At 40.6% G+C, this 22,127-nt stretch overlaps 1 protein-coding gene across 5 annotated transcripts in view; it reads right to left on the bottom strand.

Moving 5' to 3' along the window:
- Positions 1-1,824: 1,824 nt before the first annotated feature.
- fra (neogenin protein frazzled) overlaps positions 1,825-22,127 on the bottom strand; it is a 311,161-nt gene continuing 290,858 nt past the window's right edge. For 2 of the 5 annotated variants that reach the window (XM_072288246.1, XM_072288248.1), the window contains exons 17-26: positions 21,651-21,758; positions 20,693-20,887; positions 18,482-18,514; positions 17,213-17,348; positions 15,487-15,719; positions 12,938-13,060; positions 11,126-11,266; positions 9,370-9,717; positions 6,841-7,049; positions 1,825-5,868 (exon numbers count right to left, since the gene is read on the bottom strand). In XM_072288246.1, coding sequence (XP_072144347.1) covers positions 5,770-5,868; positions 6,841-7,049; positions 9,370-9,717; positions 11,126-11,266; positions 12,938-13,060; positions 15,487-15,719; positions 17,213-17,348; positions 18,482-18,514; positions 20,693-20,887; positions 21,651-21,758 — 1,625 coding nt within the window. In that variant the 3' untranslated portion in view covers positions 1,825-5,769. The remainder of the gene's footprint in view (positions 5,869-6,840; positions 7,050-9,369; positions 9,718-11,125; positions 11,267-12,937; positions 13,061-15,486; positions 15,720-17,212; positions 17,349-18,481; positions 18,515-20,692; positions 20,888-21,650; positions 21,759-22,127) is intronic. The other 3 variants (XM_055070885.2, XM_072288249.1, XM_072288247.1) reach the window with 3 other exon arrangements.

Genomic DNA, 22,127 nt, shown 5'->3' with positions numbered 1-22,127 from the left:
TTTTCAGTTAAACTGAATGTTGGTAAAAAAAAAATTACTTAAATTTTCTCTTAATGTTTGAGTGTTAAAAACTGAAAGATGATTACTGCATAAATATTATTAAACAAATAAAGGAAGTGAGCAGCCAATAGCACTATCCTTCAATTGTAGCTATATGTTGGGTAAACTAATAAAATATGATATATAAATATGCTGGAATGTTTGCATTATTGGGCATATAAAATACAGACACCAACTACTTATAGTGCATATATAACTGCCTGTAAACAAAGTATCATTTTGTGAGGTCATCATCATGAATTGTGTTCTCAGGTTTCAGTTTTTGTTTATTGCTAGGAATTATTCATAGCTGTAATAACTATGTTGTCAGCTAGACACATTCATTTAAGCACCTTATAATTACAACTCAAATCAATGTGGTTACAAAGTCTAATCTTAGCGCTTTAAATTAACAGAAAGTAGTACTTCCAGGAAAAGTGAGAAGCCATCATAAAAACCACTTACCTGGCTTTATTCCTGAAAGTTGAGCCTTCACATATTGTTGAGCTTGGTTAGATGTTATGGGCACAAAGCTTGCCTCGATGCAAAGCACAAGGCCTTGTGCTCTTGTGATGTGAAACTGTTTGTAGACATAACAGCCACAATTTGCAAGGTAACAAAGCTGAATGGACTTACTGAAATGTATGGAATATCCTGTATCTCAAATGACAGATGCTCAGCACAGGCAGTATTGCTAATAAAATAAATGTGTGTGCATGTGTGTGTGTAAGACAAGGAGTAAAATGAGTCAGTATGACTGTCCATATAATCCTGTCTATATGCCAGCACTACCTAGATAAGTTTTTTTTTTTAAAAGCCAGGTAACAACTATATCAACCTTCTCAGCACTGCTGTCCACCATATTCTTCCTAGAGCAGTCTTAACTTTTGACTTTTACAATAGAAGAGCAAAAAAATACTGACAGCATTGCACGCATTCCGCCTTGTCCATTTCTTTTATTATTAGGCATGTTTCATGATTATCGAATAGAGAGGAATGTCTGATTGAATTTAAAGGGTGAGTTTGGTCTGATTGGTTCATCTTAGTAGGTTTGAGAAACAGTTATTAGTGACAGTTGTGTTTGTAGTAATGGTTGTTGTTAGCAAGCCCTCATGTCGGGTCTTTCTAGTGTGTGTTGACGATTCTTGTGCTGCTTCTCACACCTTTCAAAATATCAACTTGGAAAGAAAGTGACTGAATTTGCTATATAGCGAAAGCAATAATGCATGAAAGAACTTTAGCTGCAGGAAGTCAACAAACAGCGATCCAGGCTGTGGTAGCAGTGCATTAAACCTTTGAAGAGCTTGTAGCATTTGTTTGCTGGAAAAGGGTGGCTTATTACTGTTATATCCTAAAGTTTTAATCTGAGTTTCTTTTTATTTATTTATATTTTTGTATTTGCCGAAGCGCTGGCAACACGAATGCTCCTATTTATCACAAATTTTATTTACTTTTAACTGATTTATGCTGTCCATTCAAATTCCTTACATGAACTTCATGGAAAAAGCCTGTAAGTGTTACCATGTTGAGCCCTAATGTTCCTTCAAATTTGAATTACCATAATTCCTCTTTTTCTTTTTTCGAATTCTGCATTTCTCTATAAGTTGTATTCTGATATATCTAGTGAATTAGGACTAGTAAAGTGCTAAATAACTACACTTTTAAAATGATGAAGTGAAGCTGGACTGTTCTGTCAGCCTAGCTTGAGTATTTTTTCTCAAGAGCCCTTTTATGATAGGGATCACGAGCAGCTAGGCAAGGTTGCATGACCAACATGGGTGAATCTGCAGGACAGTATGTGATATATTTCATATATCTCGACAAATTGTACATAAAGAAATATTTGTTTACAGAAATCACAAACATTGTAAATTGTTAAAAAAAACAGTAAGCACCTCATTGCATTCACTATCTATAAATCGCACAGCAAACAGACTAAAGCAGATCTATAAATCATACATGTAACGCTTACATATATACAAAAGCAAAAAAGTGTGACCGGGAATTAAGTGGCAAACCATCCTTACATTATTAACAACTTCCTGGCTTTGAGCTGCATGTTTACAAACTTGTGATCATCACCAACATACTGAAGCGTGCTGCATACTAGGAGAGGAATCAAAGAAGCATGATTAGCATGCAGGTATAAAAGGCATGAAAATTTAACAAATTGTGACTGATACTGACTCTTTGATAGTAGTGAAAAACGGGACAGTCGTAACAATTCATTCATTATTTTAAATTCTGTACACCACACACAAACACGACCCCACTTTTGTAGTAATCCCTACAAGAGATTTAAAACTGAACTAGTATATATAGTAGCAACTTCCACACATACTTGCATCATACAGATGTAGTACAAATATTTAAAAAAATTTAGGACATCAGTAAAAGAGAACCTCTTGCATAAAGAGTCAAACTATTGGGCCTGTTTGATTATTATGTTGAAAAACAAAAACAAAAAACATAAAAAAGGCAAATTGGCTGCACAGAATGGCTTAAATGCTTAATCAGCACACACTCACACTTTATTTTCCTTACTGTAATATACTGCATATCTATGTCTTATAACCTATCCCCTGGCCCATACGGAATTCGCACCACCGATGAAAGGCCTCACAAAAGGGAATAAAAGATGTCCATACATATAGTACTTCCACACTTTTTCTACATTTATCAATGCAAAGCAAAGCTATGTAAGCAATTTTGTATGCTCAGTAATTACAGTTGCAACTGGTACTCTCTGCTGAAGCATGTTGCAGCTTCACAGCAATGCATCCCACACTGCCATAAAGTAGCACATCAGTGCAAAAGTTTGTGAACGGCCCATATACCCATATTGTATTTAAGCTTTTTGAGTTCTCGATGCAAGTAATGAGCATCAAAGTACAACTCTAGTTTTTAATCTAGTCACTTTGGAATTCAAATGCATCAAATGCATAGAATCTGAGCCAATGTTGCATGCTAAACACAAGGACCTCACAGTTATTCCTACTGGTAAATTCGGAGCGATCTTTGCTCGAGTGAAAAACATTGATTTTTTGGGTGAATCATATGTAAGGTCTGACATTATTGCGGTAAACAAATTAAACTTCTTCAGATATACTAATGAGACATGTGATCCTGAGCTAAATAAGCAAGCATATGCATGTCCTCATCTCTGGGATAGAAAGAACTTGCTGCAGGTCGACCAGTACAAAATTCTTTTACTGAGCTTAAAAAAAAGAAGAAGCATCGCACAGGACATGAAAGCATAAAAGATGGTAGCCAGCATGAGGCCCTTCTATGTGACAGTGTCATTTGCGTCACATTCTGTTTCAATATCTGTAGCAACTATCTTGCCCAAATCAGCTTTTTGAAACTCTGATGCATAATGTGCACTGCGCTATAACAGAAAGAATGTGTGTTTATTGCAGCAGTTTCTGCTACTAGCTCCTGCACGAAAAACAACACACACTTATGACTTTGCTTGTGGCTGAAATAGGCTTTGAATAGAAGCTGTACCTGAACCAGTGACATTGAAACAGGACAAAATTGTTTGTGAGAAAACACACTTGTTAAAATTACTGTTCCCTTACTTGTTTAAAATACAGAGCTAGTCTGCATGCATATTTCCAGAAATTCTAAAGTGCATCAGTAAGCTTTATGTTTCAGTGATGTTAATTTGTGTATGCACAATGGCTGAATCATCTCACATTTGGGGATGGAGCTCTCATCACCAGATTAACCTTACACTTTCTGGTATACAATTGTGAAATGCCAAAGCTAAGCGCAGAGCTTTCCGGATGTGAAAGCAAATGCGGCGGTAAAGCTTGTAACTATAGTGCTAATCATGTTCTTGCTCACTGTTTTGTGGAAGTGGCACTGATTGTGTTAACTGTATGCGGGCAGGTTAACAATATCTATAAAACCAAGCAGTATCAAAGATTAGACATACTCAAGAACATGTAAGTAATCATGTCAAATGCTGTGACAAAAAAAAAAAAAAAGTTAACCTGACTGGTTTTTGAAATTGTTTACAATGAGTGCCTGCATCGGAAGTGGTGAAGAAGCTGTGCGCTGTAGTAGCAAGAGCAAATTGCATTTGCATGTATTGTCAACTGAAATATCATGAAAACTATATTTACAAGAGACAATATTTTTAAATACCTTTCAACAAAAGCTGGTATAACATTACATTACTGTGCCTACCTCCCACAATTCTAAGCAGCTTTCTTCCTTCCTATTTGATATAGCATATGCAGGCCTTCATGACCATCTTATAGCACTTGCGTAGCTTGTAGAGGTGTAAGATGTACCCACATCAACGACAAAATTTTCTACAATGGTCAAGCAGAACATAATGTACCACCAGTAACAAAACAACACAAGTATACCCTGCTATGTAAATGAGATGTCTGAACTTGCATTTTCTTCTGCTGTGAGAACAAATACTGCTATGTAATAATAATAATATATATATATAAAAAAAACAAGAAGCACACAAACACGCTTGGGCACAAGTTTTGCCTATGGGAGTAGAGACACCAAAATTATGACTGAACTTTTCTTCTCTTTGAAATATTCAATAAATCTTTTCTTCATCCTGAAATAGTGTCCCGAAACGGCATTCACGGGGTCACTCACTATGAATTACAATGATGTACAATTGTGCAATTATTGAATAGCTTCTTATTTTTTTTGCACGATGCAATTTTCTTTTCTGCCATTTTCGAACCACTCATGACAGCTGCAAAAAGGCTGTGTGGCATGCATGGTCTCCTGTTGCAATCCACACAGAATGCACAGATTTGCACGCTATAAGAACAGTGGGAAATAAACTGGCAAATTTGCTAGTTCACTGATATCGTGAATCTATGTGAACTAAAGTAACACTTTCAGGCCTGTGGTGACACCATGCAAGCCATGATGCTTAGACGCAACATCACACAAGTGCTTGCCTTCAAGAGACTTAATGCATTTGGTACGACAAGATTAAAGATGAAAGGTTCTCAGATGTTTCAGAATCTGACATTCATCACAATGAATAGTAGTAGGGCTTCTATTCTCACAAGAAGAAGAGATGAGAGCTGGAATCTTGATGTCTGTACCCCTTTAAAGGCTAGTGGCTGGCCTTTGGCACAAAGAAATTATATATATATATATGTATGTATATATTGAGTGCAAGAAAGAAAAGGGGAGTACTACCCCTAGGCAACCAGCATTTGACTGATTGGTGCTTGAACACTGGGCAGAGTGAGACTCAAACAGTTCCGGGAACATGACGCTTTCAGTCAAGGTGAGTCGGTGCACGCATAAGTCTGCAGGCACACAGCAGGGCCATCAAAGTGGTGCACTGCAGCCATATAAAAATGTGTAGTACTCGACAGTACTATGTACAGTGTTGTGCAAACTCGGCCCGAGCAACGGAGCAGGTCGGTGTCAAGTCCTGAAGTTCCAGTCATCTGTGCCAACCATTAAAGAAAAAACAAAAAAACGAGGAAACACAAAATGAGTGATGAAGGGGCAGTGTTCGAGGACAGCCCGTGCGAGGTGGCTGATGGTGAGTTTTGAGATGCTCCCTTGTATGGCACACTGTGGACTCCGTCTTCTATGCCACAGATGATGATGCTGCTGCCTTCCTCGGGAAGCTTGGTGGCTGAACACAGTCTGCTCGTAAAGTACACTGTTTTTAAGTCCTTGATGTACACACCACTAGGAGTCACTTGACCATAGACAGTGGCTTAATTAGCACTCAAACTCTGATGCTGTTATTGCGTTGAGGTCTTTCATCAGGCCCTCAAGGTTTGCCATTTCTTGAGTGAGTTCTTCATTGTTGAAGGGTGACTGGAAAAGAATAAGAACAAGACTTTGTCAGTCATCGGAGTCATGAGTGTTTCCCAGTGCACTAATACAGCACAACAGGTTACGAAAACTGAGAAGGAGAGACAGGCAATACCTTCAATTTTCAGCCTACTGTAATGTTTGGTACTTCAGATAGGTGCACATTTGCATAAACCATCTGTGCTTATGCAAATTATGTTTACTCCTACATGTTTGCATTTATGTTTGTTCTTCGAGTAAATCAAGTCACAATAACAGCTTCACTGTAAAATAGCTCAATTCTCAGGCATGCTTACTAGCAGGTATAAAGCTAAAGAGTTCATCTAAAGGATGAAATTTAATGTTTACAAAACTACAGAAGTAACTCTATTGTGGGATTTCCTATTGCACCATGAACAGGTATTCATAACCAGTATGTCATAATTGTGTTCATAACCACGCCTTCATTGTAACAAAAATTTTGATAGGCTTGGCACCTTCTTTCGTGCAAAACCAAATAACGGAGCACTCCTCCTATCTCACGTAAAGCATTAATCTCTTTACCATTATTGCATCACTGCTATGCTATTGTTTATCACTGCATGTTGATATTGCCAACTATAATCAGTTCACCTAAGCCTGCAAAACTATTTTGCCACTATCATGAAAATAGCATGCTATTTCTAACAATTATGACATTTATGGTGCTAATTTGCAATACCCACATATATTATTCCACGAACATTACTAGCGAGGCCACTGTTGAAAGAAGCTGCCATGTCCGTGCAGGAAGACCATTCCATGAATGACCACTTTTCTTCTTTATGGCTATTGCAAGCATGTTTTGTAATTTGTCTGAAGGCTTCCTGCACGTACCTATCGGCCCTCTGCTATTTACTGGGCAGCCAAACAACATATTTTGAGTGGCTATGGTAAAACAAACAGTTATGCAAAATAACTCCCTTCACAGCAGCATAAAAGAAATGTCAGACATACAGCCAAGTCTTCCTCCTTCTTGGGCGTGTGAGCAGCGGAGGTGGAAGACGATGCATCCCTGTTGATGCTACGTGGTGAGGCTACCACGCGGGACTTGAGTGCCGACTGTCGGCCAGGGCTCTGCTTGCTCGAAGGCCCCCCAGATGATGTGGACGTGGCTACAGAGGCTTTCTTGTGCGGGCTGCCAGTTACTTGCTGCGGCCGTACTACTGCACCAGTGAAAAGTGAAAAAAGGCTACAGGTTAAGGTGTGGAAAAGAGTAGCGAAAAATTGCGTGGCCTGTTGCTGGTGGCATAATGTGCGACGTCAAGGCTAAGCAGTTAACAGCATTTTCTCACTCTATACATAGCAAAGGAGACTTGGAGTTATTTCACAACTTGTCATGTGTTGGAAAACCAGGACGCCAATGAACCACAGTTTCTTAAGCAGCGGGTCTCTCAACTATCACCCCTCTCTCATCTTGGCTAGGAACCAGTGATGGTTGCAGTAGAGAGTATATGAATATCAAAGCTATCACATGGACCACATTGGTGGAAGAGATGCCAGCAAGGGTGGCCATGCTGACACTGGTGGTCTGGCTGGCACACTGCATGCTTTGTTCCACTAGGGTGCCTATACCGTGCAATCTTTGCACACTTTAGCAAACACACATTGGCTCTGCAGCATAAGTAAATTTTGCTGGCCGACCCGCACTTGAAGCTTTGAAGCTTCAAGCTTGAAGCTTGAAGCACAGCCCACTCAATATTTGACGAAACAAAATTGCCAGCCTTGTAGCAGGCCTGCTGTTGTATTCCGAGTAGTCCAAAGCTCAGGAGAACAAGAACTCTCTGTTTTTACACCTCAGAGTTCCAAAGTGATAAGAAAGCAATGGGACCCCAGCTACAAAGCTAGGAAAGATTTGGTCACATGCTAGTTGTACCACTTACTTTTGATTAGGGGTGCGAGAAAAAATGACAAATTTACAATTAGCATATTTGTACAATTGCAATCTTCTGGCCAACCTAAGCACATGGTGCTTGATCCATTGGCAAGACAGCTAGTGTAGCAAAACCTCAGAACAGCCGATACAAATACATACTGAAATCGTTTACATTATACAACAACACCAATGCAAACACTATACAAAAAAATGTACGTGCACAAAGCATGAGTCTTGTGCAGTGGTGAGAATGGCCAAGAGCATTTTGGAGCAGATTTTGTAGAAGTCGGCAATTATGATCCTGAATGATTATCGGCCGGACACTATTCATGCACGTCAAAAATGGTTGCAGAGTACCAGCACACATCCCTGCACGTATTCTCTCAAAAGATAAACCACGTACACAATGTCTAACGAACAAAGTACGACCATACCGCAGACACACTGAGCTGATGTGCACGCTAGAAACATAAAAAGCTGTGCATCCCCAGCAGCAAAGCAAGCCATACAAAGGTACAAAAAACTCGAGGCAACAGTCATGTGGTATGCTGGATGGCCATTCGAGCAATCTTAATTTGGGCCTGAAATCGTCTAGCTAGTGAAATGGCTGAGCTAAAAATACGCTACATTACGAGCATACAGACATAAATGCGACCCAGCAAAGGAGCCACTAATAACATGAAAGGGGGTAATTAAGTTTCAGCATGCTGAGCGTTCAACCTCCATTAAGGAACACCTCTCCCACCAATGCGAAGTACAAATACAGGACGCGCTAACAATGTGGAATGGGCTGAGCGCACACAGCTAGGCCCAACAGAACTTCATCCTAAAGCTATACGCAACCCTTGAATATGGTGCACAGATTTTCCTAATGACAAACTGCAAACATGTGTGAGCACGCACTCGATTGAATTAGCTCAGTGACCCTTGGAACCCCTTAGCTCATTTAGCGTTATGAACTGCAGGAAATGCGAAGGCACTCTCTGCATGAGGTGGTGGCGACTGCCACCTGACATTCTCCACAACTCTTCTTCACCATGCATGCTCTCCAAGATCGTGCAGTATGGCTCGTCTTGGAGCAGCTTTGGAGCAATTTCTCTCATTTGTAGCATGGATGTAACAGATAAAACGTAACGTAGCAGCAGATTGGAGCAATTAGAGCAGCATTCCTACCACTGGATATGCAATTCAGATTTTGGGCCTCACATCACCTTTAGTAAAATCTACAGTGGCCTCTCAAAATGGTACTCAATGTGAGTACAGTTAATGAAGTTAACAATAGTGTATTTAATAATTAAGGTGTCAGTGTGCTGGGTTTAATACAAATTCTCATGCCTACTATTAAATTTTGTGACAGCCTCCAAGTGTTATTTGTTTATTGTGTAAAGATGCTGTCTTGAGTGCCAACAGTGGTTCTTAGCACAGCACAGCAACTATAACAGGTGGTGCAAAATTCACAACCAAATTCATGTAACTGCTTCCTAATGGCTAACACCTTCAGGCACACTGCTCGGGCCACATTGACTGTGCTCTTAATATAACTTTTCTCATCTGCTCACTCAATAAAATGACATCTCAGCTCACAATTGCTTTAATTCACTGCAGCTCACCCATATGCTTTGGCTGGGGTGTAGATGGCGCACTTTGAGGGGGTGGTGCAGGCACGCTGAAGCTCTTGAGGGGATTCCCCGCATGCACCCGCTTGGTCAGTGTTCCCGTCGTCTCGGCGACTGCAGAGGGTGGCGGCCCCGAGGGGGGTGGGCCAAGGGGAGGAGCTGAGCTTAGCGAGAGCAGAGGCCCGCCCCCTGGCCCCACCAAGGCATTGCTGTAGGCCGGCATCTGGCCCGTCCCCATGACCGAGCTACTAGCGTGGCTCATGCCCGGGTTCAAGACAGGCTCGTAGGTGGGGTTCCCGCAGCCCATGAGGCCTGCCTTCTGGGGACTTGGACCTTCGTGACCTGCTCAAAAGAGAGGAAGAGAGAGATAACATTCAGGTCTCTTGCACTGTGAAAATCAGTGTAACTCAGGATTTCGTGTTCACTCCATTGCTATGGCTGATACAGTGCAGTAGAAGTGCTGGTAGATCAAGCCATAACCCATGCTTGTCCCATCTCTAATAAACAGTGGTGGCTTGATGATGTCATCGATTATGCCAACTAATATCGAGCATTATTACCTCTCTTCCCACCCTTCCTCCTCATCACCCACACCCTCCTCTCCACACCGCCATCATTGACCTCAGCAAATAAAGCCATCGAACACCACAAAAGGAAGACTGTATAAAAAAAAACACTGCCATGTGTGTTTAGTGTTTGCCATGCCTTTTTTATATTTTGTTACTTAAAGAACAAAACTATACTTAAACGAAATTGGGCTCATTAAATCGAAGCACAACTCAAACAAAACGGTGACAAGCAGGAAGGTGCTTGTTGTCACAAAGTGCCAGTTGTTGAGTGCACTACGATAGACCACTAAGGCAGTCATAAACCAACACTGATCAGAAAGAAATTAAACGAAAATGGCAGGACAAAAAATGTAGGTGCGAAAGAACTGAAGCGAAACAGTATTGTGCGAGGTACAAATGTCGAAGTGGCAATAGCCGCGATCCTATAAATATACACACAAAGGTTGACTTGAGACAAGACAGTGATGCACAGATTGTTCACATGCCAGTTAAATGTGCTGTGAAAATTGTGCTACACTGCAAGTCATACCGTGCATAGTGAAGCCAGGCCCAATTATAACAAACACTTTCATGTGTTAAAAATCCAAATACAAATGTAATGAACATTTTATGATAAGTTCATTATACACATGTAGAATACAGCTGTGCAAAAATGCTTCTGAAATTCCCGATGGCAACCTGAATGCCTCAGCAGCACATGTTCATGTAATGCAGCAACCAAATGAGATTCAGTTATCTATTGGGTTATGTGTTGTATTGCACCTTACCCGGTTATGTCCGAACATGTTATCAAAACATGCTCAGCTGCATAATGGAAAAGAAAAAAATTAAGAAGGGAGAAAGCCTTTGCAGAAACTCTCACACCCTGGCAGAGGCTGCAGTGCCTGGATTTCAATACCTTGAATGTCCATTTTGTCTTGAGAGATTTATTCTGCATGAAGTCTTGCAAGTTCAATACAGAGCATAATACATTGTACTCATTTTTGCTATAATGAGGTTTGACTGTAATGATCTACCTGTTGCCATCAGTGTGTTCAATACAGAGCATAATACATTGTACCCATGTTTGCTATAATCAAGCTTGACTGTAATGCTCTAGCTGATGGCATTAGTGTGCTTCATACTTTGGGTTGAATTGCAATTTGTTTTGGTGCCTGGAGGTGTCAAGTACTGAAGCATACCTGGATGCATTGCATCGATGGTCACATGAGCTCGGGGTATGTTGTACTGTGTCCTTGGGTAGATGGGACGGCCCATGTTAATGGAGCTGCCTTCTAAACCGGTGTTCATGCTGCCATTGGAAACAGCAGCTGGTCCCATGGCTGCAATATGTTCATGACAAATGTGTGCATTTCAGTAAAATGGGGGCAAGCTACAATGTTCATAGAGGCACAGTATTAAAAAAGAAAGTTTCCTCTGCACTGGAAACCAGGGGTGAAAAATTCAAGTTCAATTTAAATTTTAATGTTATATTCAATTCAACTTTAAACTGAAGTGTAAATTTAGGTTGAATCCGTCTTCAAAATTCGATTTAACAAGTTTGCATACATACACAGGGTGTCCAAAAAAAAAAGTGAGTGCCCATTTCAAGTTTCTAATAACTAATAACACAAGCATTTATAATTATTTTGCACAGCAAAGATGGATACCTTTTAATCTCTTAATGTTATACAAAGGCCCAACTGTTGTTCATGAGTTTGCGGAAATGCTTAGGTATGGCCACTGTCAATATAGACCAGATTCTTTTACTTTCGAAAGCACATTTAGAGCAAGCGCACTTGATCTCAATCTCAGTTGCCACTTGTCGGCATGACCCATGTAGAGATCATGGGTTGGTGACAGGGCTGGTGACAGTTCACCTGACAACAAGGCCATGACAGGAGAACACTGGTGACAAGCATGTACGATAAACAAGCTGAGCACTATGCTACTGCTTCATTCCACCAGGTCCTGCAGCCCCGGTCAAATATGTCTGCCACCTACAAGCACTGCAAAAACTGCAGGGGAAACACTCATTGGAACCCCTTACACTTGTGCTTCTAGTTGATCCTAGGTGTACCGCTTGGTTTGATAAAGCCAATTACTTTATCATGCATCACCAAAAGAGCAAGCAAGACATACAGTGCCGAATTTGTACTGTGAAATTTCATCTAGGTGGCCAACTAAGCACATTTATATATAAAGCCCATAGCAGAACATCAGGAGTGGTATGTACTGGAAATGGCACCACTGTCACTCATTCTCTGCTATTGTCTCCATAGCAGAAAGATTCTTTGTTCCTCTCATCTGTTATGGGCTGGTTTCATTCAAATAGGTGCACGAATTATAAACTTGTAATAAATTCGAAATGGGCACCGACTTTATAGAAATGCTGTCTAAAGCTGAGAGAGTGATCTGCAACATCTAGAATTATTGGCCTCATATTTTCAAGAAGAAAACACTTTTTATGACTTCACTCTTAAGCATTGAGTTCTGTCCGTAGAGCCCCTGTCACAAAATTTTTGGGTCAGACACACGGCACTTTATGCTAAAAGAATTTGGGAACTTTATGTGATGAATGAAAAGCCTAAGATATAAGCACAAGACTGCTACCTAGTCAGATAGGCTATTATCCATTTTTTTTTTTTTTTTTTTGCTAGCTGCACTGAGGTGTCTTCTAGAGAACAAAATATTAAATTATTTGAGTGACGTTTGGCAGATTCAAGTCGCTTTCATCTTTTGAGTTATATCCAAACTACACATCTAGAATTCCCAAGAATACAGAGGTGCCACAAATAATCACAGGTTGAATTTTGCTTGCTTCTGCACAAGTTGGGTACAACTTTTGTATGAAATTAAACTGTTACAGAAATTTGATTCTTTTTTCATTAGGACACAGGAAACTTCCAACACAGTGTGAATTCATTCGGGGACATGTTCAAGGATGGGGGGGGGGGGAAGGGGGGGAGGGCTAGGTGCACACAAAACGAAGGTGGGTCAGGGTTGATACTCACATGCTTTACTAGAATCAGGCAGCGACTTCCGAGAGTCAAGCGGTAACATCATGGGCTTAGTGCGTGATGATCTCGGCAACAGTGGCTTATCAGTTTTGCCACTATCGTCGCTGCTTAACTGGTCTGTGCAGGAGTGGGAAAACAATAGGGGAAGAAACCAAAAAGGGGCACGGACAACGACCATGCATCAACGTTCATCACGTGAGAGACGAAGGTGAAGCAAACAGTGAACAAACTGAACAGAACGGAATGAGAGAGAGAGAGAGAAAATGAAAACATAGTGGGTGCACTGAGAAACAGTGTCTCAACATAAATGCACGCTCTCGAGGCAGTATGTCATGCATACATGAATATTTGCAATTCAGCCTTAAGAGTGCAAGAACCTGTGCGAATCATGTCCTGTGCCGAAACTATGGTACTTGCTTTTGGAACTAGACCAAAATTGTGGCATCTTTATAAAGGGCAGCAGAGGCACCTTGATATTTCTCAGACATCATGTTTCAGCCAATGTTACCATGAAAATCCTTTGCCAGCACCTTATTTCTACAGCATTGTAGGCTTACAAGTAAACATGAAAGCTCAGTGTACCGTGAATCATAAATGTCAAATTTATAGTTATCACCTTTAGAATCACCCTTATTTATCACGCTTAGCTTACAACGAGACATAATCTCAACAGATGAGCTAAATTAAGGAACTCACAGAAGTATGAAACAAGCATAGCCACATTACATTAAGCTTATCATTTGGCAAAAAGCAATCAAGTCATCAGCAAAAAGGCATTTAAGATGGCCACATAGAAAGTCCATTCATTTTGACTGCACATATAGCAACACAATTTAAGCCTTTATTTTATTGTGCACAAAAAAGGAAGTTCACAACTAAAACGTATGAAGTATTAATGCATACATGCGTAAAAATAATAAGTCTCCTTATTCGGCAGCATTTCCTGCACTAGCTCAGAGAGTGCAGCACCTGTGTTCTGGATTTGATTGCGAAGAACCTACCAAACTGCAGTATGTAATTTCATGCCATGCAGGAACCAGTTCATAAATTCATCGGCACTGTTGTGGGTGTTGAACACATGACACGAATGCACAGCATGAGTGCATGAAGTGAACTCATGGAACATCATGTGAACTTATGCATGGCACTGTTATGAACTAGGGCAGAAAGTGCAGCTACAATCCAGGAGACCTCAAAACGACTATGTGAGTTCTCTGAAGCAAGATCTATGTCCTAAACATGTGTGATAGTTTCAGGCTTCATCGCTCCAAGCTTCCACACAGTACGAAGCATTAAGTCCAACATTGTTGCATTCCGCAGCTCATACCATAACTGTGAACAAGCCTATATCTAGGTGACAACTGTCATTGTGTCAAACAAGTTCATGCATGAAAACCTGCTACTGCTACACTCCAGGTATGTTAGCATTTTTTTCTGCATGTCAGTAAGCAATGAGCATGTGGCTATGTGCAGGTCACTTGTCATTCACTTTGTGCCTGACAAATATGCAAATACTTGAGTTATGAACTAAAGTCACTTATGCAGTTTTTATCTAGCAGCAACAAAGCACTGCATATCAGAAAAAGGGCACTTCCATGCTTGGGCCTTCAAAAGTAGCAAGTATAGGTTTAGAAAGTACAGGTTTGTGCATGACCATGTGCACATGCACATAAGAGGCATGCGAAACAGATAAATATTAAATAGACCATGCAGAACAGCTCACGCATGCACAACATACACACTTGAAAGACCCAGTGCTATAAAGTGGTAACAAACAGTGTAAACAACAAAGTCGCAGCTGTCTGAGTGCCCATTTGTTGTATTAAGCTGTCACTACTTTCACATTTCTATCTGTCAATCATGCCAGAAGGTGCATTCTTGCCTGCGTTATCTAGATAGGCAGTTAAAATATCTAGCAGTGTTGAGCCACGACAATATTATTTGTATATATTTTGCACATTACCATTGTGCTGTGTAAACTTTCTTGTTATCGGCAAATAATGTGCTAGCAGCTAACGGATTGGACGGCACATGCGCTGTCATGGCGGAATGAAATGCAAACAGCGGAGTGCATGGCTTTTGGTATAAGCTGCAATGTCTAACTCTGCCCATGCTAAACTGCTGCAAAAGTGCAATTAGGTGACAAGGCTTGCAGCTTCCCATCCTGAATGCTTAATTGCTCATTGTTGCTGAACAGTCTGTGTACACAGGATTAAGGAAATGCCAACAAATGTAACTGCCATCCAATAGCAAGGCAATCTTGTACCTCCAGTCTCTCCAACCCTCCCCCCTCACTATCTATCTCTCTCTATATATATATACCACCTTTCTATTTGCCTTCTCCAGCATAGGGTAGCCAACCACATGCTTTTCCTGTCATCATTCCTGCCTCCTCTTTTTCTTTTCTCCTTCTCCTGGATGTAATAATAGCAGCCCCTCTCACAGTACACCCAGCTGGCCTAACAAACTCTCTGAAGCTAAAAAAAAAGGTCTTTCAGAAGGGCTACGTGACCAAGCAGTGTAGTGAAGGGAGGGGGACACACCCATGTAGCCACCACCAGAATTCTTCTTCTTGTCGAGTGTACCAATGTGCTCCTCGGAGATCTCCTGGGAGTTGCGCGAGATGGGGGTGGCTGTCATGGCTGCCTCTGGGTTGCTGCTCTTGTCCATGGCCTTGAGTTCCATCTGATCATGGTGGATCCACAGGTCGGGTGGCTTCAGGTCCTTGGTCGCTCCCTTGCCCCCCTTGGCGGCTACACCCTTTGCACTCGCATACCTGTGTGCATGTCCCATTGGGAGAAAGATGGGGCGCCATGAGAAGTGCACGCACTGACCTACATTGCAAGAGGCACACAAAACTGCATAGTGTAGTCCATATCAATCACTCTAACAGCTTCCATTCTCCATTTATTCATTGCAGTTTGTAAAATGAGGTAAAATTGAGCAATTTTACATATCTGACTAAACCACAGAATAGGTTAGCGGGGGTAAGGCCAGTGCATCTTGTTTTTACTTAGGTCACTTAAGATGAGCAAAGCTTCAGCACAGTTAGACAGTTAATGCATCACGCAGCAAGGACTGCTGAACAGGAAGAGCCACCATACTGTGTGGCTTTGCACATCTTAACACACCTATCTGTAACACATAAATTAAAAATAAGATCTGTTAAAATTAGTTCTTTTGCATTTATGTTCAGAGTGCTGCACACTTCTTGTGAGTAGATGAGCTAAAGTTTGTTCTCTATATCTTTCACAGCCACAGCAAAATTAACCAGTATTTTCTCTAAGGCTGCTCCAGTTTCCCTCCAAATTCAGTCCAAATTGGTTGCCATTGGTCTATGATCGTACAGGACAAGATAGTAGCCATACGGTATCTATACTGTATGCAAGATGTATCTAAATCTACTACGTGCTTATTTGAGATTGAAGCAGAACTACACCATACAAAAGCTTGAGAATGTAGACTACTTACTACAGTGAAATCCCCTTGTTCAGAATAAAATGCATGCATAAAGTATGACTTGTGCCTAGAGGTACCAAAGTTTTGGATAATTACTAAATAGAAGAGTTGTCTTAACTAGAACTTCTTCCACAAAGGCTTGTAAAATAATGTCATTTAATTTTCTGTGCCTGTAATTCAGGCACATACATACGTTTATTATCCATGCCACTCTTGTGGACAGAAGACACAGGCAGCTACTTTATATACAGCACTTACATAAGGCTGCATATTCAGTAAAGCCAACAGATCACTGAAGCATAGATCATCCAGACTGTGTGTTGGTAATTAGCTTTGCAGCCAGTATTTGTTAATTCGAGACTAATATGGTGGGTAAAAAGTAGCATGAATTATTCAGTTTTTCACTTGATAGTGAGCTGAAAATGCATGGGAGCCTTTTGAAATCTGCGAGCATCATCAAAATAACGAATGTCAAATCAATGCAAGTTGAGCACACCAGAGTTAGCTAACATAGACATTGTGTAAATAACAGCACTGTTAACACATGCTTTTTTTCCGTTTAGACCATAGTGTTTCCATTTTCAGTTACTGTACGACCAACAATTCCATCAAGAATCTAAATTATTTTTTTTCTGGTACCTCTTTAACAAGAATTTCTATCCTACGCTTATAAAATTTAAATATTTCACTGTCATCTTTGTTCACATGTAAGAAGCTATCAGTGTTAGCTATCGTCTCTACTGTCTTTGCCTCGTACCAAAAGGCACAGATGTACAAAGAAAGTTTAGTTTAAAGCATAAAGATACTTACGTCTTACTATTCACTGGACCGATGTAGCCCTGCCGTCGTCGGCACATCATGTAGCAGATTACAATAAGGATAAGTAGGATGATTGTGAAGCCTGATGCTATTGCAATGTAGAGAACGTTGTTCGAGATCCCACCACCTACATGGAGACATAAAGTCAACACTAAAGTCATCTTCACTATATTGGACAAATTACCGATGCACCAAACCTAGTAGCATCTATAAAATCTTTGTGGTAACAATAACTACAAATAGCAAAGCTTTACAAGCTTTGCTACTAATAAACTACCATATCCATGCAAACTTAAGCACCTCTTCTTTTTCTAACCACAAATCTCTTCAAACTAACAAGGTGACTTGCAGCTGAGGGTCTGCTAACAGCTGCAGATATGTTAACGCTACATTTTAGCCAATTCCAGTGTTCCATAATTAGTAGCACTGGAAAGAGCATGCAAACCATTTCTTCAACAATTGTTGCAGCCAGGTTATAAGCTTATGTCAATCTTTCTGCGGCTTTTTGCCCATGCCATTCAGCATCCGCATGCTTGTCATCGAAATTGGTGACTTTGATTTTGCACTGAAGCCAAATAATGAATAGTGGCTGGATTGCTTTCAGCTGCTTCAATCAAGGAGGCTTTTGTTATCACTGGCAATTAATTGCACGCCTTGTCCTTGAAAGAATAGGCAATAGATCTGGCAATAACACTGATCAAGAGATAAGTGATGAGAGATAGACCACGGTCGCACCCATGGTAGTGAACTGTCAGATGCTTTCTTCTTTTCTATTTCCCTATGCACACTAAAAGCTAGTCACTCTGATTGCCCTACATATATCTGGCCACAAGGTAGAAAAGTTAGGTGCTTTATTTTCATGAGCACGGTTGAAATCCATTTGTTGAAGACTGCTTGATTCCATTTTAATACTAATCAACTTTTTGTATCAATTTTGGCTTAATTCTAATTTTGATGTTACTTTAAGTATATACTCAAATATATTTTCGATTCATCGAAAATTACATTTCCCAATGTAAAGTTGCCAAAAGACCGAGGTCATTAGGATGATTGGGTGCTTAAAGCCGCATCACTATGTATATACAGTATGCGCCTACACATGTGCATGCCACAATACCACAGCTTGACATGCACAATGTACATACGGTAGCATGTGTGTGATTCAGATGAAATTATTTTTTTAAGTAAATAAAAGCAAAAACAAAGTAACAAACATGTCTCAGCCAACGTTCATGCCATGCATTTTGGACATTCACTTACCGTTGATGGTTGGTCCAGAAGCAAGCTCTAAACCTAAATATTGCCAACAGAACAAACAATCCATAAAATTAAAACAAACATAGCAACAAAAAAGCAGCACAAACACACGCACGCACGCTGACACCCATGCATACTCTTAGCATGCAAAAGAACAAGAAACCAAAGAAAACAAAGCAGAAGGCACTGAGAAAAACATGCTTCACTTCAGGTTATGTGGAATGGAGAAGAAACATATTTTCATTCTAAAGTGCAGTACACTTGAGATTTTATTCAAAAATTATTAGTGATAGAAACACAACTTAGACATGTGCAAAATGCTTAGCTTTGGTTCTCTAGCTCATATCACACACTATTTAGTTTACATCACAAGTCTCCATTTGAAGCACCATGAAATGTATATTAACTTAGTCATAAGCAGTCAAAAGCATCACATTTTGTGATGAAAAACTATAACGTGCTGGCGAATGCCATTTGAACTTGACACTTTCAGGTAGCTCTTGCCATAGGTGATCAACTCTGATGTGAGAAAAAACTAACTTACGAAAGAAATATTTTATATTGAATAATTAGTAAAGAAAGGTACCGTGTTTGAACCATAGGTTCCACCATAGACATTTTGCAGCTCTTTTAAAGCTTTCACGACATTTAGGAGAAATGAGGGAGCAATATCACAGCAACCAGAGTAAGAAATGGAGAGGCAGAGTCGAAAAGTTAACTGACATTGGCATACCAATGGATCGCTGACATAATATCGACATGTATGCTATCTTGATGTGAGTCACTATGAAAAAGAAATGCTACTTTGAGTTGAACAAAATGTATTGCTCTCCACAGCTAAGGCATGTCATTCGTTTTGTCAATACCACACAATAATGATCCGAGTCTACCCATTACGAATATATGCAAAAAAATGAAGTATAGCCTTAAATTAGTTCCTCTGAGTGCAACATTTAGTTCCATAGCCTGATGAATATCCAGTGAAGCTGCTTAAAAGAAAACACACTAAACATGTCAACAAGAAATGTACATGATACCTGCCACCACTTTCCAGTGTTTAATGCTAATTGGTGAGAGAAACTAAGAGAAATACTTGAAATGTCTTGCAATTCCAAGTTGGCTGTAGCTGCGCAGGCAAATGAAATTTCTGAAACTAATGCTCTAAATGTAAATGGTGCAGAGATTTGGCACTTCAAATATGCATTAGTCAGGCTTACACTTTAACTGTTCGAGCAGAAGATGCTACTTTATAATATTTTGTACTTGCAATTAAATGTAGCCATTATAATGACTTTTCATCCTCTTGAATGCAGCATTTGCAAAGTTCAAATTTTTTCTTCCTAGCAAAGATGTGTTGCGTGACTTTCATGCCCTCCAGTTACAGAAAATATAAAATAAAAATAAAAATGCACATTCGATAAGAATTATTTGCCGTCCTATCTTACAGGCACAAGTGTAAAGAAGGCTACAATAATATCACGCTAACATAGTTGTTCCTTAAAGAATGTGATGAAGACAGATATAAAAAAGACAGGCCTCATGCTTAACGACAAAGAGGTTAAATGGTGAATTGAGCACAATAATTTTGTTTTCAGTGGCACAAAGTTGTGTGTGCTGCTGCCAATTAATTCTAAGCGAAGGCAAATGGTGACAAGGTTACACTTCTTACAAGCTATCTAGCGTCTCTAAACAGACAAATGTCTCCAGTAAAATTTCAGGTTTGGTAATTCAAGCAAGGAAAATGCATATCTTAAGCATACAACATCAACATTTCTAATGTCAGGATACGTAGAGACAAAGGAAAATAGTTTTGTGAATGTTAATGGCCACATATATCGACCATAACAAACAGGTTTGTAACTGGCACAAAGAGCGCAATAGTTTCCTTCCGTGTGTTTTATACAACCTACGCAGTTTTACATTCACGTTATGTGGTAATAAAAAGAAATTGGCTTTATGACTGCTCATGACCACTGCGACTGACTTTAACTGCAACGGCAAAGATTACGACCATCAAAGATAGTGCAACTACTGCCACGTGTCTTCACCATAAAACAGTCAAATAAAAGGGCACGTTTCATGGCACAATTCGCAACTCAATGTTGAGCACTTCCGGCCATGCAAAGAAACAAAGCGCGTTGCTACAGGCATTGCGTGACAGCGGAAAACAAGTCTCGCAGGAGCAGCACCCATGGAGAGGGTAGTGCAACATACTCTTGCCTGTGTGGTAGACCACCTCAGATGAGAGTGGCCCGTAGCCCTTGTTGTTGCGGGCCTGGATCTTGAAGTGATAGGTGGTGTCTGTGGTGAGGCCCTTGATCACAGCAGTCATGCGGTCTCCAACTACAGCTTCCACGACCCAGTCTCTGTCTTTCTGCGTGTTGTCCGCTGTGTACAGGATAAAGTAACCTGCCCGGGAAAGAAACAGAATACAAAAGGCCCTGTGTAAGTGCCGAAAGTAAAAAAAAAAAAAAGAAAGAAAGAAAAACGTCGTGGGGTTTAACATCCCAAAGCTGCACAATGGGCAATGAGGGATGCCATAGAAAGGGGCTCCAGATCAATTAAGACCAGCTGAAATTCTCTACCATGCGCCTTAATCGAAATACATGACCATTTTTGCATACTGACTGTCTCTCCCTCAGAATGTAGCCAGGGTGGCCCAGAACGCAACTGGAATTTTAAAGATCAACAATCTATGAGGACTGTCAAGTCTAGGAAGTCTGCTCCATATTATGGTTTTTCATTTTATGCACTAGACAGTTCTAGTATAGCATTTTGGTTGTTTATGTACATGCATGCAAAATGGCTGCAGCCACGCTATACGCATGCCCTCAATGCGACCTCTAGTAGAGCATTCCACGTGGTGAACAGATGACCGATCCAAAATGCTGTGGAACCATTTGGAAATATAGAAATCAAAGCACTTTTGCAGAAACAGTGGTGTTTTCTTGTTAGGCCTGGCGGCGTCAGAACAGATGGCTGATCTCAATAATGATGACAAAACATCACCAATATTTTGTCCTCAGAAAGAGGTGAGACTAAGTGAAGACTGAGTTTAGCATTTATGTTTTGCTGTCGCAACAGAGAGCACACGCTGTCGTACACGCAGTACCAGTCATACAAGTGACACAATGTCACCAGTAACAGCAGCTGCTGGATAACATGCTCGTACCTGTAACCATGCCATTCTGCTGCTTTGGAGGCTGCCAATGAAGGTTTACGGTTGTTGCGGAGTCCTCGCTTGGAACGACAGTGAGGTCTCGGGGTGGACTTGAAGGTGCTGAAAATAGCAACACAACGCTGCTCTGTATGCGGCTGGCATTGCTACTTTCACGCTCTTGTACCAGCATGCAAAAAAGCGTGGTTGCATCAGTAGGCTGAAATGCAGTAAGACTTGTGACAACTCAAACTTATCTCAACGTCTCACCAACTCTGCATAGTGCCACAAAGGCTAGGACTCGTGTCAGCCAATCAGCAACAAGAGTCAGCTGCTCATTCCAGGGAAGATAGGAGGGCTTGCCCACTGTGTGCCATTAAATCATCTCATGAAACTTCCGTACAGTTGGCAATGTGCAACGGCAATCAGAGGCAAACAATGGAGTCTTTCTTCTGGTTCTCCTTGCTGGCTGGCTGACACGACCCACAGTTT

Source organism: Dermacentor andersoni, chromosome 5 (genome assembly GCF_023375885.2).
Source record: "Dermacentor andersoni chromosome 5, qqDerAnde1_hic_scaffold, whole genome shotgun sequence".
NCBI classification, from domain to species: domain Eukaryota; kingdom Metazoa; phylum Arthropoda; class Arachnida; order Ixodida; family Ixodidae; genus Dermacentor; species Dermacentor andersoni.
The sequence above is the reverse complement of the archived record's forward strand: the minus strand, read 5'-3'. Positions and strand labels throughout refer to the sequence as shown.